General features: G+C 37.7%; 2 protein-coding genes across 7 annotated transcripts; one reads left to right on the top strand and one right to left on the bottom strand.

Annotated features, from left to right (window-relative positions):
- Positions 1 to 1,819: 1,819 nt before the first annotated feature.
- LOC142608180 (uncharacterized) lies at positions 1,820 to 18,041 on the bottom strand. Of its 6 annotated transcripts, none has more exons than XR_012839442.1 (16): positions 17,512 to 18,040; positions 15,612 to 16,924; positions 15,295 to 15,476; positions 14,370 to 14,569; positions 14,047 to 14,115; positions 13,186 to 13,258; positions 12,323 to 12,479; positions 11,915 to 12,206; positions 11,718 to 11,832; positions 11,411 to 11,574; positions 11,118 to 11,192; positions 10,573 to 10,988; positions 10,114 to 10,178; positions 9,576 to 9,627; positions 9,385 to 9,413; positions 1,820 to 2,050 (listed from the first exon to the last, which is right to left on the bottom strand). XR_012839442.1 is itself a non-coding variant. In XM_075779893.1 (12 exons), exons 1-12 carry the CDS (start codon positions 17,875 to 17,877, stop codon positions 10,800 to 10,802), a joined length of 3,138 nt encoding a protein of 1,045 aa, XP_075636008.1. In that variant the 5' UTR covers positions 17,878 to 18,041; the 3' UTR covers positions 10,383 to 10,799. The 6 variants fall into 6 exon arrangements, 3 of the variants coding, with proteins under 3 accessions (XP_075636008.1, XP_075636007.1, XP_075636009.1); XR_012839441.1 differs by lacking the exon at positions 1,820 to 2,050 and adding an exon at positions 2,838 to 8,784; XR_012839443.1 differs by lacking the exons at positions 1,820 to 2,050; positions 9,385 to 9,413 and adding an exon at positions 2,838 to 8,784.
- Positions 18,042 to 22,132: 4,091 nt separating this feature from the next.
- On the top strand, positions 22,133 to 23,155 carry LOC142605889 (uncharacterized). Its single transcript, XM_075777316.1, has 2 exons — positions 22,133 to 22,428; positions 22,612 to 23,155. Exons 1-2 carry the CDS (start codon positions 22,133 to 22,135, stop codon positions 23,153 to 23,155), a joined length of 840 nt encoding a protein of 279 aa, XP_075633431.1.
- The last annotated feature ends 222 nt before the right edge of the window (positions 23,156 to 23,377 follow it).

Below are 23,377 nucleotides of genomic sequence, written 5' to 3' on the forward strand. Positions count from 1 at the left end.
CAATTCTGAAAACGGTCCCTACCAAGTTACCAACCAATTACCAAAATATAATACTACACTTTTAGTACTAATTATTACTAGTCAAAGGTAGGTCTGGTGGTAAATCATGAACCGAAGAAATATACACTCTGAAACGGCCCATATAATGATGAGTAACAAGTACCAACCATCTGACTTCGTGTACGTTACATTCAATTAATTGAACAAGATTCTAGTTTATACTAGAGTAACGTATATTGTATGGTACTTCTCCAGCCACAGGAGAATTGGTAAGACTATTTAAAAGTTAAAGATTTTTTTTTTTTTAGCACCGTAGTGTGTACAGATAAACAATATTATCAATATTGTTTTTGTAATAATAAGATCTTTCTTATGACAAAAGGCTTAACTCCACAACATGACAAAAGACTTAACTCCAAACCTTTCAAAATGACAGCTTCATTAATTAAAGGGTCTCTTCAGATAAGCCCAACATTGCTGAGGAAGGAGGGTGGTTGATATTTTATATATACCAAAACTATCATGAGAATCAGAATAGCGAAAATTGTGGTTTACTCCAAGAAGGAAACTGTTCTGCTTGAAATTGGAAAGTTTTAGGAAATAAATTTTTTAGATGATTGAAAAGGTTATTGTTATGACTTATGAGCCTCCTAACACAAAAGAAAAAGGCAAATCCTGGAATCCACAAACAATTTTTATATGCAATTCCCCTCTGATGTGCCATATATTTCCTTGAATACGCTAAACCCAAGAGAGGTGACCAGGAAGAAGACACAGACGTCTCTACCAATCACTTGCTTTGTTTGGTCCTTGCATACTTCTCGTGTGAAATTCCATAAATGCCTCTTTATACCTCCAATAATTATTCTTGATACCCATAGTTTTTAAAACCAGAATAGTCAAAAAACCGAAAGAGAGAGTGATTCTTGGTTTTCTGGTTCAACTAGAGTCGAACCAATGATTAAACCAGTGATATCATAAATAATTAATTAATAATTTTAAAATAAAAAAATTATTTTTTAACTAAAAATATTCAGTTAAAAATATATAAAAATTTAAAAAATAATGTGAGTTTAGTTTCCATGTATTAAATTTAGGAAATAAAAATAACAAAACCCACCACCCATATATAAAAAGTTTATAACTATTGAGAATCAAATTAACAATATTCTGATTCTCAAAAAAAAAAAATTTAACAATATTCAATATATATAATATTATACATTTAATAATTATATATATATACACACACTAACATAGCCATTCTCCTTCATTAATACTTCACCCACCTGTTCTTGTTTCAAACTTGTCACTTCGGAAGCCAAGGTCATTCTCTCCTCTTTTGTTTTAATTTTGAAGTCTCTTACAGTCTCACTCTCTCAGTCTCAAAATATTTTCGTTACAAAATAAAAAATTTTAGAAAATTGATGTTGCCAAAGTTTCACCTAAAAAATAATAGGATCACATCTTAATCTTTAGTTCTTTACCTCTCTTTCAATTGAGTTTTTCTACTTCCCACAATTTTGGATCATCATTCTTATGGCTTTTAGGCTGGATTTTTAAAAAAACAACACAACTTTTTGTCTTCTACTGCAAAATGCACACATCTTACCATTATTCTATAAAACTATTTCAAGTTGAATTAACACTTTGCCATGTAGAAAGTTCTTGAAAACATTATTTTATAAAGGACAAATTACAACTTATGCATTCGTAATTTGGCCCCAAATTTAACTACATATGGTTTGAAATTTAACATTTTACCCACCAAGCTCTATCCCATTAAGCTTCCATTACTCACCTCTTTACTTTTTGTTAAAAAAAAGACATCTGAATACAAAAACATGGCAGAAAACAGAGCAAAAGGTTAGGGTTTGAAGAAAACTTTTCACACTATATCAAGTTGCCCATAAATTATACGCAAATTTTCAACAAAAAATGTCATAAAAAAAATGAAAATTGAGGATTTAATTTTACTTTTTATTTAAGAAAAACGGAACTTACTTGGCAATACCCTTCAGTGCAACGTTAGCAGATATTGTATTCCGCACTATCATTTTGACAACAAGAGACGAATTAAAATTACAAACCCAACACAATGTACCACGGTCATTTTCAAAATTCCAGACCGAACAAGAAGAAAAAAATTTTGAAAAACAGAAAAGAAAAAAAAGACCCACTTAGTCTGTTCATTGATCTCGGCCTCACATTCAAAAATCAAAGAATATTTCTGGCGAGCAAAAGAGAATTGTGGGACCAGGGACAAGATCAAGCTCTTTTTTATGTAATGTTCATCCATTTTTTCCAAAATTTTAAGCCCTAATTTTTTTATCTATTTTATGTTATCTTTTTGAATTAAAATTTGTTTTTTCTAATGGCAAATGCAAAAGTGGATAACGGAAGTTTAACAAAATAGAGCTCAGATAGATAAAGTGTCAAATTTCATATCACAAGTAGACAACTTAAATTCAGGTCAAACCACATATGAGTAAATTATAATTTGCCTTCCTATAAAACCATTTCGAGTTGAATTGGCACTCCTTCAGCAGTATGTCGTAATCTCTCAACAACAACATATATATATATATATATATATATATATATATATATATATATATACACTAGAATTGTAACAAATTATATTTAAATACTATATTTGTAACAAAATAAATTTTCCTTGTTAGTTTAACAGCACATCAAGTATAAAGACTATTAACACCCTATATTAAAATAAAATAACACAATAAAATAAAACTGGAGTCCAAGGATGATATTTAAGAAGTAAAAAAATCAAATCAATCTTCTCTTTTTTGGTAGTATGGTTATGTTCTCAATTATTTTTATTTTTATTTTTAAAGAAAGAACAGAGTACTTTTACTGATAAATACGCAAAATGGACAATTACATATCCAATATGGTTATGTAATTGTTTAGCAGATCATATTCTTTTCGAGGAATTGTAAAGGAACCAATAATATAAATAGGAGTATGAATTAAGGAGAATTGACATATGTAGCAAATAGAATTTAACTGCATAGTTTCTATTCCCTCATGAATACCCCAGGGCCTACTTTGCTTGCTGCTCTAACCAATAATGATGCATTGTGACACAAACGTTGCACCCCTACCACTAATAACTAATTTGTTCACCCGACCGACACTGCAATTCTTAGTTTTTATTACTTCAATAATCTTCTGCATGGTCCAGCCTGCAATTACTTTACGTAAATAAAATCGGTTGTCAGAAAACAACCAGCTTCCTAGACGTGTTCACTTGTAGGCCGATCTCAAAATGCTTTGGGGACCAACAGGAATTTTAAAATAGATATTTGGCAATAAACACAACTTATTATTCTACAGATCACCACTGAAATCTTCGAAGCACATCCACTACTAAAGTGCAACACTATATTGTATTGAGTAGGCGTAACCAGGTTACTGGAATGAATATAAGATTAAAACTGAGATCATCAGAAGCTAAAACATAGTTTATAAATGATATATACTAGGCTTTAAAGTTGCTCTACGATTCTAGAGTTTAAAAAATCTTCGTCAGTAGAAATATTTTCAATTGTAGAGACTCCTTAAAAGTCATGAACCAAAGTGACCAAACCTTTTTCCCCCCGCTAATGATTATCAAGGGTATATTTACGTAGCCAGTTCAAGGATTACTATGATGAGCATAAACACAGAAAAGGCAGTGCACAAACCTCCAATGGAACCGTCATACTCAGAATCACCAAACTGTATTCTAGCCAAATGCAAACACGAGTACAATAAATTATATTTAGCTCGAGTTCAAATACCACCAACCTCACTAAAACATATTTATACTTAATACATAGACTGCATCACATGCATACTATTACTGTATAAACGCCCCCACCCACCCCCCTTCTCCCAACATTAATAATAAAATAAAATAATTATGAAAAAGCCTACAAATGCAGTCTGTGCAGACAAAATGGATTCTAATAAATTAGTAGGAAATAATCAGCCAGAGAAAGCAAAAAGCAGAGGAAACACATCACCATTAGTGCCCACATGTTCACTGTAGCAAGAGGCAGCTGGGAATTGTGAAGCCATTGGATTGAACAATGCTTATCCAATATGTTACCAGAGATGACCAAGGCAAAAGAGAGCAGAATATTGGAATGTTGATTATAGCAATGAGATATAGATCACGTGTTACAGCGAATCACAGACAATTAAACAATAAGCTATGTGATAATTGGGGACGCACTTCAAATCAAAATAACATTTAACAAATTCAGGGCACCATAGAAACAAGCTAGAATCTGCAGATGTCAATCTTAGAGAATGGGATTTTACCAAGAGCCAAAATTAGCATAGTCTAAAAATTAACAGTAAAAGTAAAACCTGAACAGAACAAAACCTACAAACAAGCAGTCAAAGGATAATTTTAGATGATAGAAAAAGATAACCAGGTTAAAGGAAGGATAAAAACCATAGTACACCAAGGAAAGACTTTGCAGATCTGTTTTCAAAACAGGAAGATCAAATAATGATCATTGAAAGTATTAAATGATGATTTAGATATCTACCCCATATAGACAAACTGATAATTAATGGTAAGAAAAGTAAATTCCAACGTATATAACATGGTGTATGGAACATTCCACACGTAGAAAAACAGGAAGCAAAACTAAGATTTGTGGGAGAAAACACCTTTATAAAAAATCAACAGTGAAGATCCAACATCAGAATTGAATATAGATGGTTCAAGGAATTCTTTTTATCACTTCCCACAAAAAACAAGAATTAACATTTATCACAGGCATCAAACAGAACAGTGTTGCATACAACTTATCAAGTTACTTCAGCCACCAAAACCTCAATTTAAAAATAAGTAAAACAGAATTCACAGTGCACACAGACATGTACAAAAACGAAAATGATCTTCGGCCACAAAACCAAAAGTTATGCTGAACTGTGAAAATAATATCACAAGGAATTATAGTCCCGGCACTAAAAACACATTTATCGATATGCATATCACAAAGGAGTATAGATAAACAAACGCAAATGTCCTGTGTTATTTAACACGCAGCAATTTGCTGAATCAGAGGAGAGAAGGCAGTACCTAAAAGTTGTTTAGTAGTCCTGGTTATATATTCTTCCAAACTCATGTAGCACCTAGAAGATATCAAACACTAAGAGCCCATATGTTCTTCCAAATGCAGCGGTATAAAGGAAATTTGTGTTAATACTGAATGCAATTATAAGAAGGGAACAAAAAGCTAAAATGTCATCAATGTGACTAACAGGAGAGAGCGAGAACCCCCCCCCCTTCCAAAAAAAAAAAAGATTCGCTTCTCAGCTGTCTTTAATTTCTCTCCTCTTTCATTCTTGAACCCCAAACAGGAAATCATCTCCATGCTGGAAATTGCCAAGTCAACCTTTACAACCTCATGTCTCAATTTGGAATAGACTACTGTTTTCCCATAAGGAAAAAAAATCCGCATGTAAGGGAAGAAAATGATATTTTCTGAATGAGAGCTCCTGAGCCCAGCAGTGATCCAGTGACCAGACAAGCTCCATCGCACATTGGGCATGTTTAATGGTATATAAACACATTTTGTGACTGAGCACATGGTCTAGACAATCTAATTTTTTTATGACATTTAGTGATACTGTTCACAGAGCCAGAAGGCCCAGAACAGCCACTTACACTTTGCTCTCCCTTCACCTATTTTCAGATCTAAACCATATCTTATATCTCACATCCATCCTATTATACCTACCTTGAAGCCTCTACACCAGCTGCTGCCAGATTTAAGTTCTTTATACGATAAACCCTTTTACCTACAAGCCTATCTAATCAATTATCAAATAGTATAGTCTTTCCAGTTTCCACTACCACAACAAACCCTAAATCAAGAGCTCTGAAAGCTCAAAGGTAAACCGAGCATATTTCCATGGTCTAAATCACTTTCTTCATACCAGCTTGTTTTTAGATAGAGTGAAAGAGTGATGAAGTTCAGTAAAATAATTAACAAAAAAAGAGGGTTCAGCATGGTAGATTGGCCACAAATTAGTAAAGGAAACCACATCGAAAAAAATATAGGTAAATTCCTTAACACTTGTGAATTATTTATATAAAAATAATTATAATAATAAATGAAGGAACACAATAAGAATAAGAGGGGGAAAGTAGTTCTCCATAGTGTAGCATTAGACAAATGTAACTCCCAACAAGAATGAGAGAATAAAAGAACCTCGAAGGAAAATAAAAATAAATAAGGAACACACCAAAAAATGTATAATATAAAAAATTATGACAAAATGGAAATGATATAGGAAACTAAGCAACTAAAGAAAAAATACTTTGACGAACATACAAAACTAAGTAATGGCAACCATAAATTGCTAAACCATATTGTATATCACTAAAACTTGCATTATCGTTATAACAAGGACATTTACTCTTTTATTGATCACAAAGAGTTCAAAATATTTAACACCCAATAAGAATGAAAGCAAAGAACCACTGAGGAGAAAAGGAACACACCAATATATGTGTATGTATGTATGTATGTATGTATAATATAAAGAATCATTACAAAACGGAACAGACATAGTGAACTTAGAAATGAAGGAAAAACTACTTTAAGAACATACAAAACTAAGTAATGGCAACCATAAAATGCTAAATCATATTGTAAATCACTGAAACTTGCATTATATTACAACTGGGACATTTATTGTTATATTGATCACATGTTTTTAGCAAAAGATGCCAATCACATGCTCATGATATTAACTATTTGCTGAATTCAGTTGAGCATACAATACATACCAAACATGATTCATGCATCTTGGGTACCGAATCTTGTGTTCAATACTGGTTGAAAAATGGACTGCTAGTTTAACCTAATTCAACTCTGGAACTTGGTTTTAATACCAACAGACATGTCAACATTATGCTAGACTCGGTTTGAGATATTTTAGGCTAATTAAATTCAGGGAATTCGTTATAATATCGACAAACAACATTCCAAGACTCATATCAATCATATAACAGAAAATAATAAGATTAACTTCACAAGGAACATTATCCTATGGTACATATTAGTCTTCCTCACACTGAATACCTTCACAAGGTCTCTTGGTTGAGATTGTAAATATCAAAATGCATCATAGGAGGAATCTTTGCCTGTTTGGAAATTGACACCAAAAGGTTGCTTTTTGTCGTTTTAAAATTACAAAATGTGGATATAAGTCAAAATCATTTGATAAAAATTTATTTAAAAAAATAAAAATTAGTTTTGCCAAAAAAAAAACCCTGAAAATAAGGTTTAATTTTACAAATCCACCATACTCTGTGATAGTTGCACTTTGCATCCCTAACTATGAAAAGTTGCAATCACCACCAAAATTATTATGAAGCTTGCAAATTGCACCCCATTGTCAGATTTAATATTATAACTAACGGTCATGTGCAATGAAGGTAAGTCTAAAAGAATTGATTCTCCCTTTTGCCATAAAACATTTTTAAATTACTTAATATCCAAACAAACCAAATTACCCAGCCATCTCTTTCAGAAATTAGACAACCAACTCCCTTAAAAAAACAAAACAAACAAACAAACACCTGACTTTCTAAACCCAATTGGTGACCAAGTGGCACGGGCCCGGTGACAGTGGACCAAACTAACTTCCTGACTGACTGCTGATAGCAGCACAGCATGCATAGAGATATTGAGAGCATCCCAGGCTATAAATCCTTGAATTTCTATCATTATCTAAGCTCAAAAATTCCTCAATACATCATTCTTTTCAAGGTTTTCATTACTATACGCCAGGATAGCCACACTGGACAAACTGGGATTGATAAAGATCGTTAAGTATGAGGATGTAGAAGTCATCAAGGGAGGCAGAGGAGATGTCAAGAGCAGCAGTGTTGGACATCCAAACAGTGTGGCCAGAACCATTGACATGACAGAGGATGTAGGTGAACAAGAACTAGAAGGAGGCAACAGAGCAGCCAGCGCCTAATAATCATGTTACTTGCACGTGACTGTTCATTTAATAGTAAATTTGACTACAGGGTGCAATTTGCAAGCTTTGTTATAATTGCAGTGAATGCAAGTTTTCATAGTTTGGGATGTGAAGTGCAAGAACCCCATAGTTTAGGGTGGATTTGTACAATTAACACCAAGTATAATTTGGGTGAAGTTGGCAAGTCTCAGTTTTGACATAGACAGTGAGAACCAACCTTGTGTCAATGGTGACAACACCGACCTTGCTGTTTTCTTTCCATGAAACAATGCGGAAGAAGGTTTAGTCTTGCATTCCAATCTTTCATTTCTTCCTCTTTAATCTTTAGTTTTTAATTTTTTCCTTTTATTTCTTTTTTCAATTTGGGGTGAATTTGGTTTGTGATTACTGACAAGATTCTCTGCCATTGGAGAAGCCCAATGGACCAAAACTGGGGCCGCTCAAATCATCATCCAAGTCCTCATCCTCAGATCAGGAAGAGATCAAAATAGATTACCAAGGTGTTGCACGGAAAGAAGTTGAGGCAACCCCAAGGCCATTGCAAGCAAGAAATCTTGGCCAACAATTCCAGAGAAGCCAATAAATCCTCCAATGATGCCAAATTCAAAGTCTACTCACCAATCTCAAACTCACTGTCCACAGTATCAGTCTTGGTCACTTTTGCCTCAAAGTCTATCTCTTCTTGTCACTCCCAAGTCCACCATTATATGGCTAGTATGGGCCCGGAGGAACCATTGTTCCCAATCACTTTTGTGCTCCTCACTGCCCAACCCCCCCCCCCCAAAAAAATTAAAATAAAATAAAAACCTTGCCTTGGGCTTTCCCCACTAACAATCACAGCCTTTCCAAAAGGGAATTGAATGGAAGAGTGCATGTCTTACGGCATGAAGAAAAATAAGAAAAGAAGGAATGTGATTATCAGGTGTTGAAGAGTGACTTTCGCTAATTTACAAATTTGCTACCAGATTTTTCATATAAACTTCTTGAAAACATCATTTTGGAGTTTTAAAAAAACCGTTTTGCACAATATTTTTTGAGTGACTATTTTTAAAAACTAAAAACAAAAACATCAAACCAAAATCACTTTTAGCAATTTCTTATTCATTATTAATCTTCTTTTACAAATTCACTATTAAATATTTTAAGCATGAATCAAGGATAAAAAAAAAAAGGATCAAAAGGAACATGCCATAAACCACATCTAAACCCACATAGAATATAATCTACAGAGCTTGCCAAATATCTAGAAGGGAACATGCCATTAACCAAAACTTTAATATCACATGAAACCAAACATCAGATACCAATCATGGTATCAAAACAAACAAAGATGAACAAGAAAGTGGATTAGAAAATACATACAAGAATTGCATGGGCATGGGAGTCATAACCTGAAAACACACAAAAAGAAAAATCAGGACATTGAATCTTTTCAGCAAAATAAAAAAGCAGATTTGTCTTTAAACGTCTATTGTACAAGGAAAACAAATTTTTTTTTTTTTTTGGATAGTATTGTACAAGGAAAACATGAAGAAATTATATAAATTACTAACCTGATATATTTGTGTTCATCAAGCCTGCAGCCATAGACTCCAGTGCAATTGCCTCCAGAATGACCAGACCATGGATCAGATGTAATGCAATTTCATTAAAATAAGCATAAATTTAAAGCAAAGACAACCAATCAAAAAAAATTAAGACTAGAAGTGCCCAACACAGGGTTGTTTCACCAAAAATGCAACCTGCCTAGACAAACTATCTCTAAAATCTACAGATGTACATCACTGAAAACGGCTCATACAGGTCTGAAACAAGTTTGGTAGCAGAGTACATTTTAAATTTTGATGCAAGTTTTATCTATCATAGTACTCACGAACTTTTCAGGTCACTGACACAATACTATGTCACACATACCAAGTACTAATTGATGTTTCTCATATGCACTCCATCACACACACACACAAAGAAGCAATCAAATAATTTTTAACAGAATTCCATTAAAGACAACAGAAACACAAATATTTGAAAGAGAAATCACAATATTGACTTCTAATGCTGTCACAATAATCACCCATAAACAAACCAAGGTACCTTCTCCTGGGTGCCTTTTAAGCATCTAAGCACTGGAGGGTTGCCTCAAAGCAGTGGCAGACATCCTGAATGAAAAACTAAATTAGACTCTCAAGAACCCAAAAAACTAAAATAAAGTGCCACAAAAAGTAATAAAATACAACAATAATATGAATGGAAAGAAGGTAGAGCAAGCCTTAAATCAATTTAAAATTACTATCCAAACGTTATGAAAGAGAAGTGGGAATATAAAAGAGAGGAGTTTACTATTCCAGCAGCAAAAAAGTACATTCTGCCAACTCATAGGATTTGATATTTTAATATCATTGATTTTCCAACAAATTCCATAGAAGCCACCAAGTTTGGAGTACAAATATAATCATAGTCGGGGAAATGAAAAAAGATAAATGATTTTTCAAAATGGCCATAATCAAGAATGATTACAAGGGAAAAAAAAACGCCTTCGGCAAGTTGTCTTACGATAGAAACAGTACAATCCACTGAAAGAACCCGCCAGTAAAGAGTCCTCCAGACCAAACATCACCCCCTTTTGACTTCAACCATGCCAAAACTGTGTTGCAAGCTCTTAGGCCATCACAGAGAAGACAAATAATGCCCAGTAATTAGAAACTGAAAATAAATTAGATCATAATGTACAAATATCTGGCGGAACAGCATTTCTGGAGTCATAAAATCAGCAACATGGTTCACTTGCCCGTGATGAACGGATGGGTCAATGCTTGTGACACTGTCATCCTCTTGTCTGGATCCAACACAAAAACTTTTTCTAGAAGATCTTTAAAATTGGCTAACATCTTTGGATCCTCACCAGGAGAGCCCACAACAATAGATCCAATATCTTTTGGCTTTATGTTAAAAATCATCCGCTTTATAGTCTACAACAGTGAAACCAAAAGCTCAGTCAGCATTAAAGGTATACATGATCTCTCGTCTCTCTGCACAAACAAAGGGACCATGATCGACTAGAAATAGATAAATACACATTAGAAATGCAATTCTCATACCTTTTTTGTGACAGGATCCTCTTCCGTAGCATGAAAATTCAGGTCATGATCAAAATGCTGATCAGTAAACGCTCCCTATAAGAAGAAAACCCACACATAAGAAATAAGCAACATAAAAAGTCACAAACCAAGGCATTGATATAGAACATATATAAAATTAAGGACTTAACAATTATATCTTACATTGACAAAATACCAAACAAAAAGTCACATTACTAAATCACAAAATAAAAGGATTCAAACTTCAAAACTTAACATTTGGGGCTATAACTCCGATAAAATCAAATACTTGCCTTCCGGAGCATCTTCTTTGGGAAAGGGCCTTTCAATTCCATGTGAAGTCGTAGCATGTCATTGTTTGTAGGACCTGGAAAGAGAACCTTTCCTGTATAAAGCTCATACAAACAGCAACCCACAGACCACATATCCATTGGATGATCATAAGGCAAACCAAGAACTGCAAAAGAATTGTTACAAAACAAATAGCCAGTTTCAGACACAGTTTAATGAACAATAGTTATACACAACACGTTCAACAACCATAAACATCCCTTTCCATCATTTATAAATTAAATATAATAGCTCATGCATAAAACTTACTTATTTCAGGAGCACGATAAAAGCGGCTTACAAGGTATGGCGTAATTTCATTTTTACCGGCAAACATAGCATTGCCAAAGTCGCAAAGCTTCAGCACATTTTTTGCCTCATTTACCTGGAAAATATAAACAAATATCTGATTATAAAGATAAATAATTTTTGATAAGTAAAATCATCAAAGGGTGCCAAAAACCTACAAGCATATTATCTGGCTTTATATCACAATGAAGAACACCACAATTTCTAAGATGTTTCAGTGCAATAAAAAGTTGCTTTGCATATGCTCTCACAGCAGTTAGCTTCAGGCCAATATTGCGTCCAAACTTCTTTAAAACCTCTCGCAAATTCATATGAAGAGACTCAAAAACTAAACAAAGATGATTCCGGTACTTGAAACTTGAAAGAAACCGAACACAATGGCGCTTGTCATCTGGATCTGCACCTACTAGTTTCTTTAAAATCACCAGTTCCTCCAAACCAGTCTTGTACCTAGTCCATAAGAGGCAATGGCACGTATTAAGACAACAAAGCTAGAAATTTAATAAGCACCAAAAAAATAATCAACATTAGAACCGAGGCGAGTGGCTGGGACAATGGTGACTCACATTGTATCATTACTGCGTATAATTTTTATGGCTACTTCCTCCGGTTCACCATTACCAGCCTTAAGATTCTTTGCACGAACTACAGTAGAAAAGACACCTTTCCCATGAGCAGCAATAACTTCATATCGGCCATCAAGTGTTTCACCAAACCGGTAGCCTGCATATGAATATCATAATTACATGAGAAAAGCAAAAAATATATATATATATTATATATATTAGGAGAAAAAAGGCATAAGATTGATGCATATATAAACAAAAAACACAGGAATCACTTCCAAGAGTTTCAGGGTTTTCCTCTAGGAAAGCTTCAGTAGAAATGTAATTCTCTTACAATGTCAACTTCCAAAATATTGATCACTAGAGAGTATAATATGAAAACAATTGCTTCATGCAATGATACAATAGGAGTTCTGATTTATGTTTTAATTTAATAGTAAAGTGTACTCTATGTTGCCCCATTATAAAGAACACATAAATTGGCATTAGATGATATTATATCCAAAAGGTAAAGGATATTTTGATACTTCATTATAGTTGCCATTGGCTTAAGGTGTTGATTTTAAGTGCAGTTGCCTTCATTTTTGGAAAAACAAATAACAGAATAGAGAAACTGCTGGAACGTAGTTCTACAATTGAAAATGTTATTTACTTCAACCAAACATACCTAGGAATAAAGATTCAGATAGGCTAAGGACAAACTCGTGATTTACAAACAAAGCATAAACGAAGAGGGGAAGCAACAGTAAATATCTCTGAATGCACCCATAGATGCAAACAACAATGGACAAAAAGACTGACAAAATACAAAGGAAAAACAACATAAATACAGAGAGATGACCAAATAGTGATATAATACTTACTATAATACCCTTCTGCATCATCCCAGTTGTCATGAAGACCACTCCTTTCTATTCGTAAACCATCACCTTTTCCCTGCATAAAACAGAACATAAAAAACCTTAGCGTATAAGTACCGGACATAAATAGTTAAACTTTGATAGTCATAAAATCTTAGTGCTCCAAATATAACAACATTATGTGTCTGTTTGAGAATAGCTTATTTAGTTTTTTGCTAAAAGTGTGCAAAGGTATACTTGTACTTCGAAAAAAAAGAGGAAAAAAAAATTGAGGTTTTAAAAAAGATGATACAAAGGCTAGCTTATAAGCTATACCCAAACACACCACATCATTTTATCATATCTGAGAAAGTACAAAAGATAAAATAAATCATGTTATATGACATGAAGCAGGCCTATCAGATAAATGAAAAACCAACATTGTGAAAATAAAAATTTAGCATAGACATTAACCGAAATTATGAAACAAGGCCAAAGGGAAATCACAATGATAAACAGCTACCACAAAGGTTAATATGTTCACTCTCTTTATCAAGAAATGATATTCTCAAATGCCTCTAATAGCCATTGGAACCATAATAATTTGTAATCAGGAGAAAAATTATAATAATCAACAAAAGATGGACAGAACACTACTTCACTAAACTCGCAAGTTTTTTTTTTAATAAGAAACAAGTAATTGATTATTCAAAACTAAATTCAATGCACAGAAAATACAAAGTAAATGATTATGTATATACAGGCTGTATGGTACAGTATCCTAAACTCGCAACTAAGTGGCAGACCAAAATGTATCCAACTTAATGAGCAACAACAAGACAATAAACAGATAAAAAGGAACAAATAATCATGGAAGTAACTTACAGATTTGCGGACTCCTGTTGGTGTCTCACCAAAAATATCATCACAGAACTTGTCATCTGACCTCTCACTCTGCACAAATATATAAAATTTATATTACTCAAACAACCCCAAGAACTCAAAATTCAAGTCTAAGAATGTTTGCAATACATTTACCAAAAGCATTTAAGGTGCTCCAATAATACCAATCATGTTAAGAATAAGTCAGAAATAAAATTCGAGGAATAGATGGATGCAAGTTTTTTGTTTTTTTTTTTTTTTTTTTTTGGATAGATGGATGCAAGTTCAAAAAAAAGAAAAAAAAAATTCAGAGAAAGTGGAGACACCTTAGGAGTACCCTCGCCAAGGCCTCCAGCACCGGAAGTCTTCTCGAAAGCAGCAACTCCATTCTGTGGGGGTGATTTCCCAACAGAAAATGATGGTTCAGCAACATAGTCATCTACAACATCATTCCTACCATCACCAACTTCTGGAACAACATTATTAGCAGCTATTGATTGATCAGGATCATGTGCAAGCTCCTTATCTAGTTAGAAAACAAAATTTGAGCAATTCGCAATTAAAACATTTGAATCTACATGACATACAAAGTTTTAGTAAGAATGTATGAAGAAAGAAATATGCTAGGCACATTAAGAAGCCATTCTTCGTCTGGATTTGCTCCAGCTAAGTAATCTAAACACTGCCAACTTCTTTCCAAATATCTTGGACTTAACAACAACCACCATAGGCCAAGGACTCCAAGCCAAATACAGAAAAAGACCACGGCATTTCCAGATCAATCACACCACAACATTCTTTCATGGACCATCAGTTGAACTGTTAATTCCAAATTTATTTGGCTAATACAGGTACAATTGCAATAGCCCCCAAATAAATAATAAAAAGGAACAAACAGATTACTACCTGTAATTTTTAAAAGCACATAATGAGAATAATACTGATATAATCACATTAATATAGAAGTTTCCAAATTATAGGAACAAGTATGATATGGCACATGACATGAATGCCAATTCTAAAAGTGGCATTTGTTAGGCAAGGTGAGAAACAAGCTGGACCCAGGTTAGGTCAGATCCATTAAGCTAAACAAGCCTAAGTTCAATAAACAAGATCAACTCAAACTTAAATTGATATGAGCAAGAAGAGCACTCATAAGGGGTCAAGATCCTATAACAGAGCTTCAAACTACATAAATGTAATATCAATTATCAAAATTTCAGTATGACACTAAAAAACAATTTAATGTACCTTTGTTAACGTCTTCTGACTGTGGTTCATTTGGTTGCTGTGGCTGCTGACTCTTATATTTTTCTAGGATGGCTTGCCTTCGCCTTCGACTCTCCTCCTTGATTCTGTTGAGATCCTCCTCTTCCTGGTCAGCAAATTCCAATGCAGTCGCTTCTTCGTAGTCTCCTTGATCATCTTCATCTCTGCATCCATTAAATAAAGCATATGCATCAATATATAATTGGGGGAAAGGGGAAAAAAATCAAACCGAGAGGGAAAAAAAAGAGGGGGAGGGGGGGGGGGTTTCAGATTGGCTAGAAGAGCCTCTTTCAAAATACCTTTTTTGTTTGTCTCTATATCCTTCCAATGGATTGCTCTTAAAACTAGGAACCTTTTCTGGATCACTTTTTCTTGTTTTATCCTGGTTGTATTCTTTTTCATCATGTCTTGAGCGCCTAGAATGTTTATATCTTCCATTGTCATAGCCATCTTCAAGATTTTCATACTTCTCCCAATCATTTACAATACCTCTATCCTTATTCCTACTTCTATCATCTCTCCTCTCTCTCTCATTCTCCCTCCATTTGTCCCTATCCTTCTCCCTTTCTCTATCCCTATCCCTATCTCTTTCACTAGCCCTGCTCCTATCACTTTCCTTCTCCCTTTTCCCATCTCTATCCACCTCCCTATCCCAGTTCTTATCTCTTTCCTTCGCCCTTCTCCTATCCCTGCCCACCTCTCTTTCCCTCTTCCTATCTCGCTCTATATCCCTTTGCCTGTCCATATCTCTGGCCCTGTCCCTACTCCCACCTCTGTCCCTGTCCCTGTCCCTTCTCTGAGCCCTGTCCATCTCACTATCCCTAACCCTTTCTAGTTCCTTTTCCCGTCTCAAGTCCTTATCCATATCCCTGTCCATGCTCCTCTCCCTGTCATGTGTAGCCCGACTACGATACGAATCCTCTCCTCCGATATATCTACTATAACTAATACTACGGTCCCTTTCCTCATCTCTTACCAAATCTCTACTACCATGCCGTCCATCCCTACTCCGTCGAACCTTTCTTTCATAGTCAGAGTCATACTCAAACTTGCCTTTATCAACATATAATGAGGCATCAGAATCATGATAACGTCTTCTTGTTGAATGAGCCTCCTCTTCTCTCATGCTACAGGAACGAGATCTCTCCCTAGCACCAATTGATCTAGATCTGCTCCTAGTATGGACTTCCCCACGGTCCTCTGTGCTATGAGAAGAAGACTTTCTATGATTGCTCAATACGCTTTCCTCAACCTCAATCTTTTCATCATCATAGTAACTCTTCAGCTTACCAATTCCTTTAGAAGGGGACCCGGATTCCCTCAGCCACTTCTTTTCCTCTTTTCTAGACTCGTGACCCAAATCCCCATTGACGTGACCCTTTGAGCCAACTCTTGATCCATCTTGAGGCTCAACACTTGTATTTCTTAAAAAACCAACCTCATTGTGCCAGTGGTATGTTTTGTCTTCCTTATCTAATGTGGAATTAATCACCAAATCATCTTCACTCTTGTCATCTCCAAAAGTCTTTGAATTTGTACCCTTGTTCCCCACACTCTCTTCCATGTGAAGACTAGCTTCACGATCAGATGACCGATGCTCAGCACAATGTCCCTGGCAAGCAATGAACATAACAAACTGAGTGCACAAACTAGCAGAGCATATCACCCAAATAATACCCAAAGAATTATAAAAATGAATATAAAAATAAAATCAGAATTAGGCTATATGCAAAATAAGTAAAAACATGTAACTAGCTCTTACAAATTTAAATGCAAGCCATGAGTCTTCACTGAAACGCCTAGGGGAAACTTCTTTTGCAATTCACTCATGCTCGTCTAGTGCAAGCAGGTTCTTTACATAATGTATGAGACACTGACTCAGTCACTCTAACAACCTCTCATAAAAACAAATTCATTATGAAATCCAAAATTCACAAAATAGCACAATCCCCTGTTTGGTCACTGAGAAGAAATATCAATCAAATTTTCTTCGATTTTTTCAAGTTCCATTGTCTGAAACCTAATGAAACAACTCAAATACCACTTTGTTAAAAAAGTTTTGTTTTTTGAATTGAAAAACCCAAAAAAAAAAAACTAATTATAATTTGAAAATCCATAATTTTCTCAGCAACCAAACAGAAAGCAAATTAAAATTAAAGAAAACTAGAACAAGGATAGGGGCAATCAGCAAGAACACACCAGATTTGGCTTATCAGATTCATCGCGAACACGAACGGCCGCGATTTTCCCACCCTCATCGTCGGACTCGAATTTCTTCTTCGCAATCTCGCCACCACCGAAACCCTCGTCTTCGAGAATCTCACCCTCCTCCACATCGTCCTCGAGCCGAGAATTGTTAGCCACAGGAGGAAGAGGAAGAGGAGTGGGATTGATATCCTCACCCTCGGGTTTAGATTCCTCGTCGTGTTTCTTGCTACGGTGGCGGTGACGGTGACGGTGGTGGTGGTGACGATGCTTGTGGCGCTTCGAAGACTTCTCGGCTTCGTCATCGTCTGAAGAAGAACGACGGTGCTTACGACGCGAGTCATGGGATTCGCTGGCCATTGAGGTCGTGGTGCTCGAAATCTAGGGTTAGGTTTTTTTTTTTTTTTGGTTTAACTTTTGTTGGCGTTTCAGAGAGATGGAGAGCGAAAAGAGATGCGAATTTCAATTATGTCGGGGCCTCGGGAGAGAGAGTCGGCTACCGTGTTGGCTTTCTTTATTTTGATGACCTTTTGCGAGGATATATCTGTATCTAATAGGAGTCCGAGTATCTATGTTATTTTATTTTGTTTTTATTTTTTTTGGAACGAAAATATCTTTATTAAATAAATGTGAAATAAAATTTATTTTTTGGAGAGAGATTAAAAATAAAAATAAAGACATCACAAGATGTAATAGGATGCTGACATATGACAACATCCCAATGAGTTCAATGTACAACACAATGCACTCATCCTAAGCCAAACCTAGAAAAATTAAGGGTACATATAGAATGTGAGGATAGGAAGTTCGAGTAGGCATGTTGGGTTATGGGCCGTGCCTAAGGACGAGCAAAAGCCTGAGAAGGGTCAAGGGGATTAATGGGCTTGAGTCAATGGGTCGAGGACAAAGAAAAAAGAATAACAGGTCAGGTTTGATTTTCCAGGAGCCGGGCCACCTCAGGAGGGCTCTAGGGAGGTAACCATTATGGAAGGATAAGCTTCAGGAAAAGTAGCAGAAACTCAGTCAATCATAAAAGACGACTCCTCCCACTTACCATAAAGATAAACTTGTTTGGGGACTGCAATTTCCCAGAAGGCCAGGCCCCCGTGGGCTCTGCGAAACTTAAGGAATGTTGCAGTCGGGCAGTCCATCCAGCAGTGGAACCAGTTCCAATGCCACCTTCACCTCTTCCCACTCCCAACTAATCACCCACTTCAGGGTAATAGTATTGGACCACTCCTCCCACTTACCATAAAGGCAATCATAATCCTTCCACTAAGGGAGGCTATAAATAAGAGATGAGAATTGGAGATAGGGGTCGAAAAAATGGAGAGAGAAAATAGGGAGGAAAGAGAGTGGTCATTTTGGGAAATTAGGGAAGATAGTATTCTAGGAACGCGAGAGATAAAGTTATCAAGGGTGCCGAACATAGGACCACCCATTGTAAGAAATCCAAAAGCCCATAAAGTAAATAAATTGTAAGCCCAAATAAAGTTCAAGCCCAACAACTACTTTTGGGTACTCACAATTCGCACCGTCTGTGGGAATCTCCTACGTAACTGTGGTTCTGTTAAAGTGTGCATAGGAGTATGTCTGGAAGTAGGCTGGGAAGTTACGCTGAAAATGGCTTTGAAGGGTCATCGCGGGGATCCACATGGCGAGAGAGAAGGCAGAAAAGACGCTAAGACAGACAGTATGAAGAGGCGGAGCAGTCCGGGCTCGGAGAGAGATCGTTTCAAACGCCCCGAACAGCTTCTGACGCCTCAGGCCGCAACCGCGACTACAGGAGGGACTGAGAGCTTGAGCAAAGAGACTAGGAGCTCGAGCGTCTACGTGGGATGGTGAGAGATTTGGAATTGGAAGCTAAGGGTAGACATCGAAGGAGGGACCAGGAGGAATGAAGGGGAAGGTCAGCTAGTGTAGGGAGCTGCCATGAAGTAGGATCCCATCAATCTGGGTATCATTGGCACCACGATCGTTCGCGGGAGTACGCGGACCATGATTCGACTTCCCCAAAGGGGGAACAACCCCGAAATGTGGCCATGGACGCGATGAGCCGGGCATTATGCCAAGTTGCACGATTGCCATTCTCGAGAGATACTGAAGGCGCACCCATGCCGAGCAGATTTACACAGCCGCCGTTCAATTCTTACGTAGGAAAGACAGACCTGGTAGAACATGTAAGCCACTATATTCAGATGATGTTTCTACATGCTCATAATGACGCACTGATGTGTAAGGTTTTCCTTTCGAGCCTCGGCCCCACCGCGTTAAGGTGGTTCAACAGATTAAAGAAAGGCTCAATCCACAGTTTTTTAGAACTGATCTAGGAATTTGGCGTACGGTTCATGACATGCAGTCGAGTTTTGCAGCCAATGGATGCGTTACTGTCAATGAAAATGGGGGCTAGGGAGACCATTTGCAACTATGCTAACCAGTACTAGGAGCTGTATAACGAAATCAGCGGGGGCAACGAAAAGATCGCGGCGAGCACTTTTCAAATGGGGTTGGTCGATGAATCTGGACTGAGGGAATCATTGACGAGAAGGCCTCCCGAGGATATGAGGCAGCTAATGAGGCAAATCGAGGAGTATAAGCGATTGGAAGATGATCGGTTGCAAACCAAGGGGAAGGCCCTGATCATAAATCATCCCCGGAATGCTGGTTTCCAACCCAGAACCTAGAAGGATCCGAGGATCCAAGAGCCCGAGCTAGGGACTGGAGAGGTTAATGTGACCTTCAAGGAGCCGGTGCACAAGATCATCGATCGAATAAAAAATGAGCCGTATTTTAAGTGGCCGAATAAGATAGGAGGCGACCAATTAAGGAGAAACCAGAATTTGCATTATACCTACCACAAAGACAAAGGGCACACCACCAAGCAGTGTAGAGTACTGAAAGATCATCTCGAACAGTTGGTGAAGGCGGGGCATCTGAAAGAATTTCTGGTGGGAGCGAGGAATCAAGGGACCAGGCAAGCAGATCACCTGCACAGAAATCCACTCCCACCCCCTTTAGGAGTAATAGAAGTCATCCATGCGGTACCCAAGGGCGCTCAAGAACCCAGAACCAAGAGGATATTGGTCGTAGTACTGGCAGAAAATAACACAGGTGAGCATTCTCCCGAGAAGAAGCTGAAGTACACCAAACAACCCATTGCGTTTGATGATGACGATATGGAAGACACCACCCAGCCACACCACGATGCCTTGGTAGTCACAGCCCGTGTAAGGGGTTTCATATTGAAAAGAATGATGATAGATCAGGGGAGCGGTGCAGATGTAATGTACCCCGACTTGTGTCGGGAGCTCGGACTAAAAAAGGAGGATTTATCCAAGTATGATGCGTTGTTGATGGGGTTTGATGGCCATATGGTAATTCCGGAAGGGCAGATTTCACTCCCCGTCAGCATGGGGGTAAAGAGGTAACTGTAACGTTCATAGTGGTCATTTCTTTCTTGCAGTACACAGTGATCCTCAGGAGGCCATGGATTCATGACATGGGGGCTGTGACGTCCACCTTGCATGTGAAGGTCAAGTATCGAACCGAGGATGGGATCACGGTGATAAGGGGCCATCAACAAGTAGCCAGACAGTGCTTAGTGGCCGCAGCTAACCAATAGATCGAGAAAGGGGACTCCGCCAAGAAAACCCCCTTATAGCAATTATAGCAGCCCCGAGAGGAGGTGGGGGCCAGTTGTGCCGAGGATTTGGTGAAAGTGAGGATTCTGCAGGATTGTGAAAGGAATTTTCTAATTGGGGCAAGCTTGAGGGATGAAGAGAAGGTAGAGTTGTTGCTTTTACTTGTACAAAACGTGGACGTGTTCGCTTGGAGTCCATACGAGGTGCCCGGGGTTGACCCCGAATTCATAGTGCACAAGCTAAATGTGGACCCTTCATGCCCTCCCAAGAAACAGAGGCCGAGGAGGTCAGCTAAAGAGCATGTCAAAGCCGTCAGACAGGAGGAGGGGAAGCTAAAGGAGGTGGGGGCCATAAAGGAAACGTTCTTTCCAGAATGGTTTGCAAACACTGTAGTAGTGAGGAAAAAGAACGGTAAATGGAGGGTCTATGTTGATTTTACCGACTTGAACCGAGCATGCCCAAAGGATCCATTCCTGATGCCAAAAATTAATCAATTGGTGGATGCTACGTACGGACACCCAAAGATGAGCTTTCTAGATGCTTTTTAGGGTTATCATCAGATTGCCCTATCAGCCGAGGATCAGGAAAAGACTGCATTCATAACACCCGATGCTAATAATCATTATACCATGATGCTGTTCAGATTAAAGAATGCTGGAGCCACTTATCAACGGATGATGACGAGGATGTTTAGGGATAGGATTGGGCGTACGGTCGAGGTATACATTGATGACATGATTCTAAAAAGCAAGCAGGAAGGGCAACACGTAGAAGACCTTGAAGAAGTGTTTGAAATTCTCCGGCGACACCGGCTGCGTCTTAATGCTAATAAGTGCGCTTTCGGGGTAGGATCGGAGAAGTTTCTGGGCTATTTCATCACCAAACAGGGAATCGAAGTTAACCCTGATTAAATTGACGCTGTGAAACATCTTAAACCACCGAGCAACTTGAAAGAAGTTCAAAAACTGACCGGTATGTTGGCTGCCCTCAACCCGTTTATTTCCAAGTTCGCTGATCGGTGCCGACCATTCTATCAACTTTTGAAGAAATGGAAGGGGTTCCAATGGGACGAAGAGTGTGAAAAGGCCTTCCAAGACCTAAAGGACTATCTTAGGCAGGCACCAACGTTGACGGCTCCGGAGCCCGGGGAAGATTTGTATATGTATCTCTCGGTATTCGAGCATGTTGTGAGCGTAGTGTTGCTAAAGGACAATGGCTTACAGCTACCTGCTTACTATGTAAGCAAGACGCTCGTTGACGCCGAGTCGAGGTATTTACCACTAGAAAAGTTAGTGTTGGCACTTGTGCACTCTACCCGAAAATCGTCCCATTATTTTCAGACTCACACCGTTTATGTCCTGACTGAGTATCCTCTCTAGTCACTGTTGAGGAGATCTAACTTTATCGGGAGAATAGCTAAGTGGGGGACTCGGCTGGGTTCTTTTGACATTAGATATAGACCAAGGAACTCAGTGAAGGGTCAAGTGCTCGCAGACTTCATTGCCGAGTTTTCGCCGAAAGGTACGAAAACGGTTTGCCTTGTTGGAACCAACCCATGGAAGGTATTTGTGGACGGCACTTCCAATGCAGCAGGAGCAGGAGCTGGGATTGTGGTCATTACACCGAAAGGAATAAGACTAGGGCATTCATTTAGGTTAGGCTTTAGAGCCTCCAATAATGAGGCCAAGTATGAGGCTCTACTGGCCGGACTGAGAGTCATCTCGGACTTGGGAGCTAGGGAGGTGGAAATATACTCGGATTCTCGGTTGGTGATTAACCAAGTACTGGGGAGTTTCGAGGCCAAGGATCCCCGGATAGTTGAATATTTACGGGTAGCGAAACAGACTATGGGCTATTTCCCTAGTGTGAAAGTAGAGCAAGTCGCCAGAGGGCAGAACCACCACGCCGACTCCCTTGCCACCTTAGCATCATCAATAGCAAATATGATACCCCGATTGATTAGAGTTGAATTGGTGAATGAGCAAGCATCAGTGTGAGGACGGTAGCCTCGCAAGTCACCACTGTTGGGAGGTGCTAGATGGACCCCATAATCGAATTTTCGGCCGAGAACCGTGTACCGGAGGATAAGAAAAAGGCGGCCAGGATACGACGGAATTCTTCTCGGTACGGGCTATCTGCAAATCGGGAGCTATACCGAAGGTCTTTTGAGGGCCCATACCTACAGTGTTTGCACCCTAGTAAGACTGAAGAGCTTCTGA

This window comes from Castanea sativa, chromosome 8 (assembly GCF_040712315.1).
Source record: "Castanea sativa cultivar Marrone di Chiusa Pesio chromosome 8, ASM4071231v1".
In the NCBI taxonomy this organism is placed as follows: domain Eukaryota; kingdom Viridiplantae; phylum Streptophyta; class Magnoliopsida; order Fagales; family Fagaceae; genus Castanea; species Castanea sativa.